The sequence below is a fragment of the Cyphomyrmex costatus genome, unplaced genomic scaffold (assembly GCF_001594065.2).
Source record: "Cyphomyrmex costatus isolate MS0001 unplaced genomic scaffold, Ccosl1.0 scaffold219, whole genome shotgun sequence".
Lineage (NCBI taxonomy): Eukaryota > Metazoa > Arthropoda > Insecta > Hymenoptera > Formicidae > Cyphomyrmex > Cyphomyrmex costatus.
This window is the reverse complement of record NW_017276246.1, coordinates 1,478,900-1,498,119: the sequence shown is the minus strand read 5'-3', so window position 1 is coordinate 1,498,119 and position 19,220 is coordinate 1,478,900. Positions and strand designations below refer to the sequence as shown.

The 19,220-nt window shown below is 36.6% G+C and overlaps 4 protein-coding genes across 5 annotated transcripts; 2 read left to right on the top strand and 2 right to left on the bottom strand.

Moving 5' to 3' along the window:
• The first annotated feature begins 1,094 nt into the window (after positions 1-1,094).
• Positions 1,095-3,137, top strand: LOC108773763 (leucine-rich repeat-containing protein 24). Its single transcript, XM_018539685.1, has one exon. The coding sequence runs from the start codon at positions 1,095-1,097 to the stop codon at positions 3,135-3,137; it is 2,043 nt and encodes a 680-aa protein (XP_018395187.1).
• A 2,822-nt stretch (positions 3,138-5,959) lies between these two features.
• On the bottom strand, positions 5,960-9,810 carry LOC108773771 (CAPA peptides). 2 transcript variants are annotated; one of them, XM_018539694.1, is made up of 5 exons: positions 9,725-9,810; positions 8,952-8,993; positions 7,947-8,201; positions 7,224-7,367; positions 5,960-6,499 (listed from the first exon to the last, which is right to left on the bottom strand). In XM_018539694.1, exons 1-5 carry the CDS (start codon positions 9,783-9,785, stop codon positions 6,417-6,419), a joined length of 585 nt encoding a protein of 194 aa, XP_018395196.1. In that variant the 5' UTR covers positions 9,786-9,810; the 3' UTR covers positions 5,960-6,416. The 2 variants fall into 2 exon arrangements, with proteins under 2 accessions (XP_018395196.1, XP_018395195.1); XM_018539693.1 differs by lacking the exon at positions 8,952-8,993.
• A 3,815-nt stretch (positions 9,811-13,625) lies between these two features.
• Positions 13,626-14,925, bottom strand: LOC108773717 (WD repeat-containing protein 18). Its single transcript, XM_018539623.1, has one exon. It carries the CDS (start codon positions 14,901-14,903, stop codon positions 13,626-13,628), a length of 1,278 nt encoding a protein of 425 aa, XP_018395125.1. The 5' UTR covers positions 14,904-14,925.
• A 352-nt stretch (positions 14,926-15,277) lies between these two features.
• On the top strand, positions 15,278-17,250 carry LOC108773770 (uncharacterized). The gene is made up of 7 exons (XM_018539692.1): positions 15,278-15,359; positions 15,762-15,889; positions 15,973-16,138; positions 16,208-16,425; positions 16,496-16,657; positions 16,741-16,919; positions 17,014-17,250. The coding sequence occupies exons 2-7, from the start codon at positions 15,780-15,782 to the stop codon at positions 17,151-17,153; spliced, it is 975 nt and encodes a 324-aa protein (XP_018395194.1). The 5' UTR covers positions 15,278-15,359; positions 15,762-15,779; the 3' UTR covers positions 17,154-17,250.
• The last annotated feature ends 1,970 nt before the right edge of the window (positions 17,251-19,220 follow it).

Here is a 19,220-nt window from a genome sequence, read left to right as displayed (position 1 = left end):
CGAGCTGCATATTAAATAAACAGCAACGTGTGCGATCGTCGCAAATGGGAGACTTGTCCTGGTACCTCAGACGCGAGTAAGTGTATTCCACTCCCGACGCCGGTGTGTAATAACGTTAAGAATATAATTTATATGAGACTCGTAATCTTCTTCCAGATTATAAGTCGCAGCGGTTATAAAGGAGAGTGGCTGGACTGGCTTACGGTCCGCGCGCGCTTATGGCGCTCACTTAATCAGGATGAGCTTTGAGAACTCGCTGACAATGCTGCTGGCGCGACGGAACCTGGAGAACTGGTCTGGCGAAATGAATACCCCTGAGAGAAACAATGGAAGCGTCCACGCGAGCATGACGGCCTCATTCGGTGTCGCGGACGGCACGCTTAGACGGCCAGAAATGAGACTCTTGAGTAAGACTGAGAAACTTCTCGTCCGTAATTCTGTTTCCTCCCTTTTGTTCTACTCGCGCAATGCTGCCCGACATTTCCGCACGCATTCCGCCCTGTCATTCGTTTTAAATAGTTTATACGAACTTTCACGCGCACGTGTAAAAATGTAGCTTTTGCATTTTAAATTCGTCTATCAATATAGATGCTAGAAATCAAGAATTGTGATTAACGATCGTTTCGTATTAGTTCTTTCTTACAGCTCGAGATAGTTCTCCTCTAATCTGTCACAAGCCATCTGTTATTCCAGCAATGTAATATTTCTCCTTTTATGCGCGACATCTTTTGTAGGCCGCCGCGTCCTATTCTTCTGCCTATATTAAATTCCTATTTTCCGGTAGTGATAGCAGTTCGCGCTCGCTTCCTACTCGTATCTAACGATATCTGACGACTATAAATTTGACGCGACGCAAGCACGAACCTTTGATGGGATGCCGCGACAACCGCAAAGTATTGAGTACACAAACAATCGATTACGCTGATGCGAGGCCTTTGTTTTGCAGGTCGTCAGTGAAACGGAGAACTGTTGTCGTCGTCGTCGTCGTTACTGTGTTGCGGTGGAGCCAGCTGCCTGTTCTCGCCTCAAGGCGAGAAGAGGATCAGACGGGAGATCAGTAGACATCGGGTGGACACCGATAAAAGGACGGTGTTATGTTAGTGACAGGGCCTCACCCTCTAAGAGGGCACATATTACTCGCCCTCTTCCTTTTAACGGGGTGTTTCGCTTTGCTGTCACGGGCGGCCGCTTTCCCGGACTGGACCGACTGTCCCGCGGTTTGCCGATGCAAGTGGACCTCCGGCAAGAAGTCCGCTTTGTGTCCGGACGCCGGCTTAACGTCGCTGCCGGCATCCCTCGATCCGGACATGCAGGTGCTCGACTTATCTGGCAACAAGATACCTGCTCTGAAAGAGGAGATATTCAAGCTGGCCGGCCTGGTGAATCTGCAACGGGTCTTTCTACGTAATGCCGGCATCTACAGTATCCATGCGGACTCTTTCAAAGATATGAGAATACTTATCGAGATCGATCTGTCGGACAATCACGTGACAACCTTAGAGCCGAATACATTTCTTGGGAATGAGCGCCTGCGCATTTTGATACTTAGCGGAAATCCACTCGGTACTTTGCGTAATCTACAGTTTCCTGTACTACAGCATCTGCGAAATTTAGAACTGCAACGATGCTCCTTGACTGAAGTACACGGACAGGCCTTTGCCCGGCTAACCGGATTAGAATTCTTAAAGTTGGATACTAACCAACTGGAATATTTAGAATCCTCGGTGATATCTGGTTTATCTCGTTTGAAAACTTTAACGCTGGATGGCAACCGATGGAGATGCGACTGCAGACTACGAGATTTCCGCACCTGGCTCATCCCCGACGTACCCAGCAAATTGTATTCCGTGCCACAAATCTGCTCAGGTCCACCGAGATTGGAAGGCCGCAGATGGGAGGACGTGAAACCTACTGAATTTGCCTGCGAACCAAAAGTATTCGTTTTGGCGAGCAGTATACAAGAGGAGACCAACGGTAACTTCAGCTTGGCGTGTCGGACGAGCGGCGATCCCGAGCCGGAAGTTTGGTGGCAATTAAACGGCGGACCAGTCAATACTACCAAATCAACTGATCAACCCTACATGGGGACTCTCGTCATTTACGCGACGTCCGAGGCTGGCGTGTCTTCCAACGACAAGTCTGCGTCCCGAACCGTCGGTGATCGATGGAGTAATCTGACCGTTTACAATGCCAGCGACAGCGACGCCGGCGAGTACGCCTGTTTTGCGAAGAATATCGCTGGTCTCGCGCGAGACACGGTCAACGTGGCGATACCTCGTGTTTATACGGCCCCAACACTCTCTCAGAGCGACAACTGGCTGCTCTGGGTAAGTCTGGCTGGAGGCGGCGCGGCTGCCGCGTGTGCTTTCATCTCGGCCGTATTGCTGATACTTTGTTTGTGCGGTGGAAACCGACGGCACAGTAAACGGGAGAAGGTGAAGCTGCAAGGCAGCAGCAGTTTCGGCGATCAGGAGAAGAAGTTGCTAGACCTGTCGGTGACCACCACCACGACGCCCGGCAATAGTAACGATCGCGGCAGCGGTCACAGCAGCATCGGCGAGGCGTGTAGCACCGGTGACCTCGAGCTGGCGGAACGCGGCTCTATCTGCGATCCTATGGCTGCGGCCGCGGTCACCGTCGAGCGGCTGCGACCCGCCGACAGCTCGGTGAACACCATTCGCGCGGTTCCATGCGCCGCCACGGCCACCGCCGGCGTATTTCCGCCCCCGCCGCCGGAATTTACCACCGGGGTGCTGCCGGCTGGGATCTTCGGCAACATCTTCATCTCCGTGTCATTGCCACAGGATGCGTCGTCGGAGCGCTGCTATCCGGATCTCCTCGACATCCCCGTCCACGCGGTTAGCGGCGCTACGACCACCGTTACGAGCGGCGGCAAGGCCGCGGCTTTGCCGTCAGCAGCAGCGATCAACGTTTCCAGCTTCGCCACGCTGCCGCGTCGGGCCTTGCGCTCCACCGAGGTCGCCGCCGGCTCGCCTTACGACAATATGGGGCCGCGCATTACGGCAAACGGCAGTTCCGCGTTCTCATTAACGGACATAACGGACATGGATCTGCGGCTGTCGCCGCCACCACCGCCGCGGATCATTCAACCGCCGCATGAGTTCGTTTCTCTTTAAAACAGCGGACTCTCCTTTCCACATCGATCCGTATTGTCGCGTAATACTGATTTCGCAATCGATATAATATTTCGCTAATAGTGTTATCCTAATATACTGCCGAGCATCCATTAGCGGCCGTGTATTATTGGATAACATCAATTAGCGTCCGGTAATATTAATCGTGTCAGGAATCGCTCACGGATCGACTCTTTGAGAACGCACGCGTTCGCTTCGAACGAGTGATCCGTATACGCTCCCTCGGTGGAGTTCTAAAAACGCGTCGAATTATCCTATACATGTACTGATGTCGCAAATTTGACACTGACGTCGAATTAAGATCGTATTGATTGTATCGAAGAATTTTTATCCTAACATTATACGCGTTCGTTGGGTCATTTTGGACATTGCAAATTCTGCAGCCTCAAAATATCGCAACTCTGGACTGCCATTTATAAAATCAAAATTTTTAAATATCATTTATTTATCAAGTTAAGTTACATAATCTGTTAGCAATTAAAAGTTTTATCATTAAACGTTGAATATTATGTCGCTTTTTGTGTATCTAATCTCTATTTGTTATATAAAAAATGATATAAAACTCAATGAATAATCAATAATCAAATGCAGATAACTCGAATGTTTAAAGACATAAGAAGTGTCTTTAATATTTTTTCATCACAAAACACACACACATACACACACACATACATGCATGCACACATCTTCTGGACTTCCGCATTGCATTTAGAAAAATGTAATGAGTAGAGCATATCTCTAAGTGACTCTCAAGTATTTCATTATACATTGACAAGGATAATGTAAACAACTTCTAGGAAATGATCAACACGTGTTGATGTACAATGGGTGTTTTTTATTCATATAATTTATAGAGACAATTATTATGCATCAAAATTAATATGTACAATATAACGTATAATAATTTTCATAATGACAGTACGAGAGATTTAATTTATTTAATAATATAAACATAAAATTTAATAATATGAACATAAAAAGTTGGTTTATAATTTTAATTGCATTCTAAATATATTTGTATTTACGTCTACACTCGAAAGATGTATGATATTAATTTCGTAATTTAATAAATTTTAGGATTTTTTTAACGAATAAATCAAGATTATTTGCTTCTTATATAAATGTAATTATTGAGAAATTGATAGCAGCATCCTTATGGAAATATACTATTAATTAATAAGAGAAAACTATTGGAACAAATAATGTACAATAATCAATTCGAGTGTTTTTACAATTATTTTTCACCGTTGTTCGCAAGTTTAATAGTACTTCCATAATCATGATAACGATAGCGATAACAATAGGTCTGTTCTTCATTGTTGTATGAACTGTACTATAAAGTTTTCACCAAATTTCAAACATCTGTTTCATTTTAATTACATTAATTTAGCTATAAATAATAGATCGAATTATCATTATCAAATTGGTTTCTTTTTTCTTGCGTCATAGTCGTTTGCAATTGTTTACATCACAATGAATAGAAAGATTTTTTATTTTTATAATTTAGATCTTCTTTCCCCTTACCTTCATCTTCGCAATTAACATAATTAATTCTCGATTTGTGTCATCAATTACAAATGGAAAGCAAAATTAATGAAAAGTTCATAATTAACTTGGCTCAGCGAATGGAAAACACCCATTTTTGGTGGCCACTTCGCGAATCGCATGAATAGGTAGTTATCGGCGGATAGCCGGACACCTCTTGGGAAACAACGAGAATGTAGTCGTGATTAGACATCTCCCGCGGGTGCAGTTTAAGTCGACGTGGTTCTTTCCTTCGGCATGCAGCGCGTTTCCGACGAATGCGGAGAAAGCGCCAAGAGAGAAAATCGATAATCTCGCCGTGCCGCGGCCGGCGTATGTCACCGAGATCAGTATACGGAGCATTCGATCGAGAGACTGATATCGGCCACGATATTGTCCGACCCATCGAATATCTGTCTGTCTATGCTTGTCTGCCTGCCTTGCCCACTTGTCTGGCCAGCTGCCCGCGGCCGCTTGCGCCCATAATGAGTGTGTATGTACGAATGATGGATGGGTGCGTGAAGAACCTCTTAGATCTAAGTCTCTTTTAGTCTGCTAACAAATAACCCGTAAAATGAGGCGACTGTTTGTATATACACTTCACGACTACTTCTTCAAGACGAACGGACCTTTAATTGATTAGCGCGAGCAAACCGGCCGCGTCGCGTCTCATTATCTTCCCTTCCATCCATTCTCCAAAGTGTATCACTAGTTTGTTACGTATTCTCTACGTGTGTACATATTTGTTATTATATCACACACTCGTGTACACCTGCGACTTGAACGTTATGAGTGTCGCGTGCGCACGCCGGTGCGTTTATACACGGAGATATTCATTATGAACACTTTGTCAATTAATAAAATCATTGAATTTTACATACACATCGAGTCACTGTTTCGTATTGTCTTATTACGTTCGTTGTGGATTTTGTGAGAAAATGTGATGTACCGCGCGTATCGTATTATGTTCAGTCGAATTTGATTATAACATTCATCGGCGTGTAAATCGCATTTCTTTTTTTCAGAGGGAAAAAGTCACCGGAAGCATTGAAAATTGAAACAATATGGCATTGTTTTTCTGTACCCAATTTATACGCTAACAATAAAACGAAACTACGAGGATTGTTCTTTTCCTATAAGATTTTACCTGTAATATAATTGGCTATGACTTTCTCTATATTATGTATTAATCAGTGTTATATCAAATTTCAATTATTATTAATAATAGAATCTATTTGTAAATTGTTATATGTAATCAAATAATTATAAGGAACGCGTTATTTTTCATTGAATTTTCGAAATGTGTACGGTCGTCAAAAACAGATCACCAATTAGTTGAGCGTGTAAATCAAACTTTGATTTCTATTCTCTATTATTTTGATATAAAAACAAACGTTAAATTGGATCGAGTATTTCGGAATGAAAATCTGCTTAAAATAGCATGCCAAGTTACACCAAGATCGGTTGCTTCATCGGAGAATTGCTATTTCGTGACGATACTAGGCGAGAGGATTGCATGTAAGATTATAAACTGCAGTATTCAAGTGCAGATTATGTATTGTGTTGCATAATTTGCGTACAAAGTGCAAGGGTAAGATGGATCGCCTATGTAAATAGGGAAAACAATCAAAAGCATCGCACGTTACGTTTCTGACGTTTTTGACAGTAAGTTCCTTCTTTGTCTCAAGTCAACATCCGTCAAATCCGCGAGGCGCGAATCGTGATTAAGATGGCAAGCTACAGGAAACTCGTTGCGTCGTGTTCATTCTCGCGACCTAGTCTCGGAGTGTATCCTCCTTGACCTTGACTATTTCGAGAACCTGGAAAGAGATCAATCACATTGCAGAACGCGAAAAATCGCACGTGGACTGTCTTAAATTGCTCGCATTTAAGGATTAATGAAGCGCAGTGACGCTGTTCTTCATACGACGTGATTCTTCATGGAAAAGCGATTCGCATAATGTCAAAGAATGAATATGACGTCGTGTATAACAGTCGATATCTGTTCAACATACGCGACGTGCTCCAAGTATTCCGAGAGAATATTTAATTTAGCGAAAATATGATCAATACCTTCTGTAACATTTAAAGATGTTGGCGTTTATTATTGCGAACGTATTGTCAATGCTCTTTTGAACAATGCATTCTTAACATTATATAGGTTTTGAGATAAAATTGAAACATTTTCAATATTCCTTTTTTAACGAGTCAATCAATTTAAGGAACAATTGATTACTTTCATAAACTTTCGCAATCGCAAAATACGAGAATAAATCAATGGATTAACACTAGAAGTATCGACCAATCATTGGTAACAGTTTCTATGTTTTTTTTTAGATTAATAAATTTCTTGTAAAAAAATAGGATTCTGACCATTTTTAATTTTTCAATAATGTTTTTTATACTGATAAGATATTTTTATCATTTTCTTTAATGTACTGGTAATTTATTTGCTTAATCCTTTTTTAGTGAGAAACATTGATACTTCTAGTATTAATTAATATCATCGTAATAAAAGATAAAAATAGGATGCTTTTTTCATACCTCGCAAGATAGAGTAATACAATCGAGGATCGTCGATTTTTTGTGCAAAACGAAGGTCCTTGTATCCGTGTACATGATCGGGCATTAACCAGGCACCATCTTTCTGAATTTTATCAGCATGTTTGAACGATTTATCTGCGTAATCTGCACAAAAGAGTACAGTTAACAAATGATCCTGTAGATGGCAAAATGTATAATATTTATATACGTTTTATTGCATGCATTTCGTTTAAAAGCGACAAATGAATCCTGAGGCGGGGTCATCCGCAGAACGTCGTCCAAATTCACTCATTAAAAAAACTGCAAGCGCACGCCACATAATACAGCATTGTTTCGCACGAATGCAGACATTTGCGCTCGTATTTTTCCATAAATTTTATTCAATCCAATAAAAGCCGCTTTAATTAATAACGGCATCGCGGATATTGATCTGACGTGAAATGCGTTGAACGTTTATTGCAAGGTAACATCCGTACAGCCAACGTTTACATACTCAAATATTTTGCAATAATTGGATTATCAAACTTCCAATTTACTTCGAAAAGTTTTTCTGTCAATAACGTTATTAAAAATATTCTAATAAGTCGTAATAATTTATAAGAATTATTTATTTATAAGAATTATTTCTTTCCGATAGTCTTCTATGATTATAATATGAAATTATTCTTAAAGGTTTAGTGTACTCTTTAATATTCTAACATCATTTTTCTAAATTCTTCACACCTTCGTAATCAAGATTTAGGAGAACTTCAGGTTCTACGTCGCGTGGAATGTAGAACTCCATATCGATGTCAGCTGGTAAATCCTGAAATCGATTCAAATTACTCGATTCATCGGATCGTCCAATTCGGGGCTTATGTATTATTCCAAAAGCACGCTCCATTCTAGGAAGACTCGCTATTTCCGAATTTCGGCCGATTCTTGGATACGCCACCAATCCAGCGGAACGTCTATCGTTGATTTTCAATTTCTGACCCTCTAGAACGTGAAGCGATGCGAAGTGATTAAAAAATATCAAATGCTCAAAATTATTTTGTTGTGTTCTTTTTGGAACAATATTTTCTGCTTTCTTCTGAAAATTAATTATCCAAGCATCAATGCATCTAATAATTTTCTCATTACACAAATAAAATACAATAACACGAATAAAAAAAAACACTGGAAAGAAGATATTACAATTCACGTGTTATTATATTTCGAATAAATTCTTTTCATAATCAATATATGTATACTAAAGTGAATTATTTTGTGCATGTACTATTATACACATACGAACATACGTGCTTCGTAAACATAAAAAATTATATAAAATTAAAAATAATTTAAAAAAAAAAATAATAATTTACAAGACAATAACGTTATTAAGGCAAATAAATATCTACACATTCTTTATTTAACAAAAAAATAGATAAAGATTTGTATTAATTTTTTTCAATAAGATATAAATGTGAAGCATCGTAATAAGTTTAAAGAAACTAAATGTGCAATCAGCAATACGCTCAAGCAGTGTCACAAGAATTTAAAAAACGTCCAAAATCTGAAACCCATGAAAAAATATATATAAAAGAGTAACACATGTTTTTATTGATGATAGTTGTAACATTTGTGTGCATGTGTTTGATATTTATGTATGAAACAATAACAGACTATAGTCATGTAAAGAGTTATAATATAAAAAATGTCACACAAAAGTTATGAAAGTATACGACACTCATGCGAGTTCCTTGCCTCTGGTAGATTCGAAGTGCTGGCCGACCGAGCATCTGGCAACTGCAAAATAAATACGGGACATCGTCGACGTTTTTCCATCAAAAGTCGGACATCATAATCCTTAACAATTTAATCTACACTCGCACTCGTGGCGCTTAACGATTTCCTGTGGGAATTTAGTATGATACTTTTTTTTATCCGCGCTATGACTTTTTTGCACTTTAATTCCCCGTCCTACTTCATTTTTACTTCGCTTCGCAGGGTTGTATCCAAGTTGTTGTTGGCCTCAATGAGAATGAATTATCTAACACATTATTCGCGAGAGAATAAAAATTGTGACTTTTAATATTAGATTAGAAATTCCCAATGTTGTCAGTAATTTTTTTCATTTCTAATTTCTGTAATCATCTTTAATAACAATTTGATAACATGTACCAACTATTTTTACATCTATATTATCTAATTCTATATGATGTACGTTTTGGACTAAGATTCAAATTAAAATCGGAGTTTAATATCTAGACCAGGTGAATCGATTTTGCGGTTAATTTAAGACGATCTTAATTTATCAAAACAATTTAACTCTTAGTATAACTTACAAGAATAATTAATTAACGTGTTCCTTAATATATTAGATAATAATAAGTATGAAAATGTTTATATAAGAAATGCAATATACTGTAAATCTTTTAATAAAGATTTTCGAATTAACGGAATCAGATATTAATAGTTACATGAACGAAAGAGGAGACGTATATTTTGAAATTGTAAAATTCGCGACGTTGACTTACGATTAAGAGACGTAGAAAATGCCAGGAGAATCACGAAGATAAAAAACCTGTTGTCCTGCATTTCTGTGACACCCGATGGTCGAAATTCTAAGTAGACGATGTGAAGCTTAGAATCGTACTGAATGTCTCCTGTTACTGGACGTCCGATTTTATACCTTGCGCCCTCCACCGCCACTCTACCCGATTATGAACCTGCCACCCCACAGTTCAAACCCCTTGTCGTCCGCGTGTCCCCGTGCCTCTCATCCCTACTCTTTGCGAAATCGTATTTTTCGCAAGATTGTCCTATTAGCACACATTCCAACGTAATGTATGATATGTGTATATAGACACACACACACACACACACATACACATATATACATACGCGTATTTGCACGTGATATGTTAGGTTTTACGCACAATGGAAGAAACATTAAAAACAAGAACAAATATTAAGTAGTAAAGAAAGAAAAAAATTACAGAAATAGAAATTAAACTTAATAGGCCTTCTACAAAATAAACCATAAGTCATAAATCTCAGAAGTAAGAAAATTGACGACTGTGATTAGTCCATTTCTAGCTTATGACTTATAATTTATGACCTATGGCTTATTGTAGAAGGCCTATAACTCATAGCGTGAATATATATAAATAAGGGACACTTAATAAGTCTTATCTATCTCTCTTATATTTTATTCATATATATCCATTGTGCAATACATTTAATTTTTTTTTGTTTAACTCCTACTTTTAATTTCTTAATTTTCTAACATTTAATATTTGTTCCTGTTGCTAATATTTTTTTTTCTCCCATTGTAGCAGGGCTTTATACATATCACTATATGTATGATGTGTTATATCCTTTTTTTTTTTACGATCTACTTAAAACGCCATTAAACCTTTTCCCTTAGAAGAAGTCATTAGTTCAATCTTATCAATTATAATTTAGAAATATCATAGTAATCAGAATTTTCAATTTATTTAATAGCAAAGTACTCGCCATTATAATCTCATGGAAATTGAGTTTCGGCGGAATTGTCTGAAATTTTGATATGATGTGGTTTTCGGACTGAATAAATGTCTCCACTGTAGGCACAATCTCCGAGAATCAATTCTTCGCCCGCTATGAATCGGCAAAATAAAGGTTAATATTACAGACCCAACTACAATATCACTCTCATATATATCTCACCTCCACCTCATTCGCACCTTCCTCTACCTCACCTCCATTTTCCACCTAGACACGCTTTTTGTGTGGCGCGTACATGCGTACGTGCGTGTGGGGTTGTGCCTATGGGGACGTTTGTTCAGGATGTCGAGAACTACAACATGTTTCAGACAATTCCGCCGAAATCCAATTTCCATAAGATTATAGCGGGGTTCTTTTTACAGATCGTGTAAAATTATTTCCGTACAAAGAATAAAATGGCTAATGAGAGTAAAATCGCTGTTAGTGTTGCGAACTTATAATAAAAAAATATATATTTAATAGTATTCAAAATTAATACAATAAAATACTATACTAAGTATAATATAGTATTGTATTGTATTAATTTTAAATACTATTAAATATATTTTTTTATTATAAGTTATTCGCAACACTAACAGCGATTTTACTCTCATTAGTCGTTTTATTCTTTTTATATGAAATTTTCGAGAGTCTATTTTTATATTTAATTGTACCGTACAAAGAGTTGATTTGATGAAATATGCAATAAAGACAATCTGTATTGTGAATAGCATTTTTTACAATATATATATATGAAATGTGCGAAAACATCATTTTATCAATATAGTATAATATTTGCAACTTCCAATTTTCAAAAATTTTGTCCTTAAACATCGTGTCTATACACATGTGTGTGTATTATATGTACAATATCTGTTACTTTATATGCATACATATTATTATAATACTTTATGCATAATGATGAAAACACATGTACCTATATTATTAATTTTTATGATACAATCGATTTTGATACACCACGTGATCCTTCGGGGGTCAGCAAAGTAAAAAAAAAATTCTTCTCTCAAACCCACTTTTAAATGCATCAGCAAGAACATCGCATGCGACATCAATTATCGGGTATTATATCTGGTAATTCGGTCGATGCCGACGTAGGTGGAAAAGGAGGCCGCATTACAATGATGCAGGATAATGTATAGATTTACGTACGCGTGATGAGATTATCGTGCGACAGATTATAACGCATTATTTGTGCGTGACATTTTCTCGACACGTTTTCCCGTGCGATCTTCCACCGAGAGTAATCTTCCTAACGCGTGTAAATGTTCTCGCGATGCTTTTTTACACTATTCCTGCACAACTGGATACTTCCGATTTTATAGAGGCAGAACATGGTTCTTTAAAAATGTATAGAAAAAAATGTCAGCACCGGCAAAGTCAATTTACCTCTCCAAAAAAAGATTAGGTATTCATAACTTTAGATAAAACATAAATAATTTGTATATGTAATATCCTCTCAGAACTAGCACTTGCAAATATATATAATACCTGTATATTATTTATACTTAATATATAATAAAATTATTAGGAATGATAATATATTAGTATATATTATCGTTTATATACAAAAAACACACACACACACATATATATATAAATATATTATTTTAATATAAATATGTTATTATTGTATATCTACACAAGTCAATTTTGAGAGGGAAAAGAATTCATACGGAATAATCTTTCCGTGAAGAATTTTTTGGAGCAAAGAGAGAGAGAGAGAAGTCGATTTAACTGCAGACTGAAAAACAAAAAAATTAATAAGCGATATTCTACGATTAATTCGTAATTTCATACAATTGATCGATACGTTTGTGAAATTTGGTTCGTAAAAGTTACAATGTATATATAAAGGAAAATTAGATAAACCAGTGATTTATTGTCTCGTGAATAAATAAGGCTTCTGTATCGCAGTTTAATTTATTTTCGATGGACACGATATGCTGGTAGTGAGCGTTTCATTTGTATGCGTATAACGGCTCATTTAAATATAAAAGAGCGTCGATGAGGAGCGTATCTAACGCTTAGCGCCAGTTTACCATTTAATTAATTGTGCACGTGTATCCTGTATACGGATATGAATAGGAACACAGATATGGAGACATGCGACATGTATTCAGTAGATTTATTTTAAACGAAGTCATATAGATTGAGTTTCTCGAAGATTTCGATTAATGCATATAATGAGATTGCGCATTTCACCAGTCGGTAATTTTATACATCACTACAAGAAAAAAGAAATGGTAGTTTAATGCCGAAAAAATAACGAGAAGCAAGTATCTCTTTGGACTTGGCAATAACATGTTATTTTTATCTGTGCGTTATTTTATGGCACCTCAATATAAAAGATGTTAATCACAATATTCTATTTTAAGTAGGTTAATAATAAATAATACGTTTTATTAAAGATATTAATTTACGGTCTAGCACTTTAATAGATAAAGATAATTAGCAATATCCTTTATAGATAATAATAGAGCAACGTAAATATCTCATAAAATTAACTAATCTAAAATAGATCTTCCTAGACATCTTGCTCAATAAGTCTGTGAATATTGCAATAGTTCGAAAAAAAGTATAAAAATATACACATAGTACGGACAAAATAGAAAGCTACACGCACATCCATTCATTTTTATATCTATTTCTTAAAAATATAAAAAAATTTATATGGACAAAGAATATTTTCAGGTAATATCGAATAGAGAACAATGTTTTAATTTTTACTTTTTATATGACTGTATTTTTACAATATAAAATATTTGCTCATTTTTCAAAGATAAAACATTTTTATAGAAAGAAAGCGATAATATATTATCTATGTATTCTACAATGTACAATAAGAATTTCAGTCTTTTTACAAGAATACACAAAATCCAACGTTATCCTTCAATGTTCTTTATCAGTCGTTGACTTTTTTAAGATATGAGTAACGCCGTATTGATATAATGCGGCATTAATTTTCTTTAATTTGTTAATCTCTTTCTGTAGATCGTTCAACTTCTTCGTCGTCTGATCCAATCCTCGAGAATCGCTACTGTCTTCTACATAAGATTCGAAGTTCAGGATCTCAGCCGAATTTCGTCCCCTGGAGACGACCTCGACGATGCTGTCCCTGCCACCGTCGTCCGATGTCCTCTGTAGATTATGCACCTGCAGGCGCGGCTTAAGAACAGAGGCGCGAAAATTGTCGAATCCTTTGGCGAAGAACGCAGCGGTGACAGGTCCCTTGTGTTGGAGTGTCCTGAGTACCTGCCGGCTGGCGATGTCCCAGACATGAACCGTGCCGTCGGTAGATCCAGACAGCAGAGTACAGCAGTTAATGGATACCGACAGGGCGGTCACGTTTGACTTGTGCGCCTGGAACACGGCGCTTTCTTCGCACGAGCTCACCGTGACGTGATGCTCGACTCCGCGCGGCGGTTCGTGCAGGTTGCATTGGAATATCTCGCCGGTGATACAGCCGACGAAGAGTTCGCTCTCGCGGACGTTGACGGTGACCGCTGTGAGCGGCGCGTCGAAAACCAAGGAAAGCAGAAGATCTCCACTGCCGAGCTCATAGACGTTCGCGGTACGATCTAGCGAGACAGTGTACAATCTCGCACGAGCACCACCGTGACCAAAGTACAGATCCCTGACTGGCAAACTATGATTGGAGAAAGCATGAACGGGCGAAGAACGCGTGTCGTTCAGCGCACTGTAGAGCGACCATACAAACACCAGACCGTCCTCGCCAGCGCTGGCGAATAACGAACCGTCTTTCGTGGTGGCGAGACAGCTGACGGTCTGATAATGCCCGGTGAGATTCGCCAGTAACCTGCCGTTGCATGTCTGCCAGATGAACAGCTTCTCGGCCACGGAGGCAATTATGTAGGATCCATTTGGCGTGCAGATCAAGGCGCTGACTTTGCCCGGCGTGGTCAATCGAATGTTGGGCAACGGTAACGGGCTGTTCAGCGGCCAGATGTGTATACGAGGTCTCGTCGCGTCCGCGCCCAACACGTAGCTGTCGCTCAAAAGCTGAAGGCTGCGATGTCCAAGTGCCGTCGCGTTCTTATACACCGACAACAGAGAACCGTTCCGGGGATCCCACACTGCGGCGCTCCAACTCTCCCCGGTGGTGTCGCTCGTCAGGATCACTTCTTTCGCGTTACTCGCTCGGTTCATTTTGGAAGGGTAAACACGTGGTACGGCATGCAGAATAGGTTAGGTGTTTTGAGGTATACACTTTCTGTCGAAAATAAGCCAATCCAGATAGCGCGACTGTCTCAACAATTTCAGACACCGACTATCGGTGTGTTGGTACACTTGGTGCATTCATGAATCATATAGTTTAGTTTAGTATTGTCGCACTTGTCGCGCTTGTCGGTATAATTATTTTGATTAATTCTTCTGTTAGAAAAAAGTAAAAAATAGTGAAGAATATTCAGAACATACGAAACAAAAATTTCTATATATTTTTCAATTCGATTTATTTTTTTGTTTTTCTCCGAAAAAACTTAACCCTCGGGTCGTCACTTAAATGCATTCTAATTTTAACTTCCTAACACATTTTAATTGTTTTCTAAGATCCTAAATAGTACACACTACACACACGTCGGTATCACGTGACATCTCTGAAAGGTATTGTATTTCGAATTTTTTGTGTTCTTTACGTATAATTAGTTAACTTTAAATCTTGTGATTCTTTGCAAAAAACATCGAAGAGAAAAAAGGTATCGATTGAAAGGTGATCTCCTTATTAATATCACTTAATAATATCGACGTAAAAACCGATCGCGCTTTATTATTTACCACAATTCGACTCGTTCGATCATGACTGGAAGGTTATGTTACACCGCGGTTACATCAATTCTTTGATCTTTTTCACTTGAGGTCAGTTTATCAATTTACTCAATTAAGTATCAACGGTGATTAATAATTTCTGCTTAATGACAAGTGTAATTAGTGTCAATGGAATAATGAAAAAAACCAGCTCGTTAAGTTAACCGGAAAGTAGTAAAAATCATCAATCCCTTTTCGTAGCCTTGTCCTCACTTGCTCATGGGATTTATTGATGATGAATTACAAGAAGTATCACAGCTTTGTCACAATGTTGTTGACGGAAGTCGCCTCGTCTCTTGCATACGGAACATGGTCCGCGTTGAAATAACGTAAGAAAACTGTACAGCGTGCTTTTATCGCACAGTCAAAATAGTTTTCTGTCATCGCTTATTATGATTTGTTTGTCTTGCAGAAAAACACCGTTCAAACAGCTTGTTGTGTGCATCCAGTTTCAAAAGGATTATCCTGCATCGCCGTTATTTGTTGAGTTAAAAAGTAAAACTCTGTCCACAAAGTTGCTAGATGGATTAACAGAGGTCTGCGAAAAAGAGTGCAAGCGTTTGTTAAACAAAGCACAGGTTTATACTTGGAGAGCTATACATACACGAGTTATTTATATTTTATATAATAAATTCGTTTATTTGTAGATATTGCCAATTTTAAAATTTATTAGGAATTTCATTGAGGACAATCCTCTCATTTGCTGCTATGAAGAAATAGCAACGTTGAAAAAGCTTTTAGGAGATAAAGACGAGTTCAAGTTAAAGCAAAAGAATTCGTCCATCAATCTAACATTACATCAAGATTTGTATCATTTCAAGACCAAGCTTGAAGTGCCGGACAATTATCCTACCAGTTGTGTTACGTACGTCTTTTTTTTTATAAAATTATTACAAAATTAAATCCAATATGACTAATTTATCATTTATTTACAGTTTTGGTGATGTTGATACGAATTTCCCACCACTATTCAAACGCTATCTAGTTGGACAAGGAAGGGAATTAGCGAGGCAATGTGTCGAGCCACCATTGAAGAAACAGCAAAACCTGTTTACACCATCACCATCATTAAACACAGTTGCTTCATTTCTCATAAAGTAATTTTTATTTTTACATGAAAGTTTTATTACGTATTTTTAGATATTAGTTTTTTTATTTTATTACATTCTAATTTATGCAGGAGTGTGAAAGCTTTTCCACAAGAATCCTGTCAACACTGCAAAGTAAAGTGCTTGCCAACAAATCCCAAAGAGATTGTAATCGACGAAAATGCGGATTTCCACGCCGAAAGACTTTATTGTGGTCATCTCTTCCACTTAAAATGTCTCGTGACATACATGAAGACTCCGCCATTCCATGGTAAACAATTAACGCTTTCTATTTAATAAAAAAAAAGAGTTATAAAATAGTTATATTATACAAAAATTAAAAATCTTTATTTTTTATGTTACAGGGGGTAAGAAATGTCCAAGTTGCGGTCAACGCGTTTATCATGACAAATGGGGATTATCTGACAAGTTGGCAGAAGCCCGTTGGGCCCATCAAGAAGCACGAGTGAGAGAATTGGCAGAAGTTGAAGATTTTTTCAACTAATATACTTTCATCCAGCAAACTTGTGAAATATGAGTTTCACAATAAAACTTACTGGAAGTAGGGATGTGCGATTTTTTTTTCAAAATTATGTATCACAATTGCGACCTTTTTCAAAAATCACAATGAATGCAATTCAATTGCGAGAAGATTGTGATTTTTATTTATATGTATGTATTATACATTGTTCAACTGTCAGTTTTTATCATATTAAAAATTTTTGGTAAGTTCAAATTTCTCTAACTCTTGACGATAGTTTTGGTATTGTTATATTGTCGTTATCGCACAGATATTATATACACATAGAAAAAACTTGAGCGACAACAACATAACCAAAATAATAAAAAATATCGATTGTTAAAACGCAGATAATATGAAAGCATTTATTTTTTAGTGCAATACTATTGAAAAATTCCTAAATAAAATTCGGAATATATTTTCAAAAAAAAAAGAAATACTCTCACAAAATAAAAAATTCTATCAGTTTTTGTCGCACATTAATCGAATTGTTTGCACGACAAAAAAATTGAAAAACAAGTAAGTATAGAATATTAATTGCAGATGTAATTTTAAATCGCATGCGACTTAAGAGCCAATTACATATCGCATTGCGATTAAAAAAATATAAAATGCAATATATCACAAAATTGTACATTTTTAACTGAAAGTACAATATAGTAAATAGAAATAATTGTGTGTGTGTGTGTGTGTGTATGTGTGTGTGTACACACACATAGTATAACAACTGACATTTTGAATTAAAATGAAATACAAACTAAAATTAAAGAAAAGAAACCTAACTTTATAAAATAATATAATATTTTTTTATAATAATAATGTAAGAGATAAATGCGTCAAATAATTTATAAAAGTTTGAGGTTTTAAAAGAAATGAAAGCGAATATATCTATATTATTCTTATGGGATATTATCTGGTTAAGATTATTATGATCTTGAGTCCTGAGTAATTAGTGAACGCCATAAGGAAACAGATCTTGGAAGCTGTTTTTAGCTTTTATGATTATTATTATTATTGCTATTGCTATTTTTTAACAAACTCGTGTGACACTCAATTATTTTAACGAAAACGGTAAATAATATTAAAAAGAATTTGAAAGAAGATAATTTTTGAAATATATTTATAAAAATACTTATCCGCGCGCTCGCGCGCGTTTGAAATATGAACAATTAATATTTTTAAGAAATAGAAAGTAAAACAAAATATTATTGTATAATAATAGGTATTAAATAATTTAGTCGATAAGAATATTTTTTTATAGATACATTAAGATTACTTGTGCTAATATTGTTAATTATGTGTTTTATGTGAAGATAACAATTATATTTCATACATGTGCTTCCAATTTTTTCATTTTCTTTATCAGAATAATTATTATAGGATTATTTATCAATTTTTATGATATTTTATAAGATTATAATGATTTAATTCTGAAATTTGTTTAGGTGCAATCATTATTCTTTTACTAAAATATCAATTTTTAAGTAATACGATTTAAAGTAGGATAATTTTAATAAAAATGTTTGAAAAACGACAGATGGAATAATTCATACACAATTTCTTTAAATTTAATTATTTTTTGTTGATTAGAACATTAGAATTGAAATTAGACATTAGAACTAAAATTTTTCTTAAAGTTTTTGTAACAGACAAAGATGTTTGTGCATTAAGATGATAACAAACAAAGTAATTAAGGATTTTAATTTTACAGATATCAATATATAATAGAAAAATCTCTTTAATAAGAAGCTTTTGTCTTCGCTTTATGATTTCGCACAAATAACATGATAAATCTCTATTGGAGTGCAATAATAAGAATCAGGAATGAATAAACCTTAAAATAAAATTGGGAAAAGAGATCTCTGATTTGTCTTGTATATCGAGCATTATAAATATATTTGTAATCTTATATGTCACATACGTTAATACGCTGTCCGAAGTAAGTCGATACACGTTCAGTGATAAAAGTAATTATAATTAATGTGCAAAATTATCTCAGAATATGAACTGAAGGTGGATGGAGGGGTGCATCTCGCGTGTATGCACGAAAGT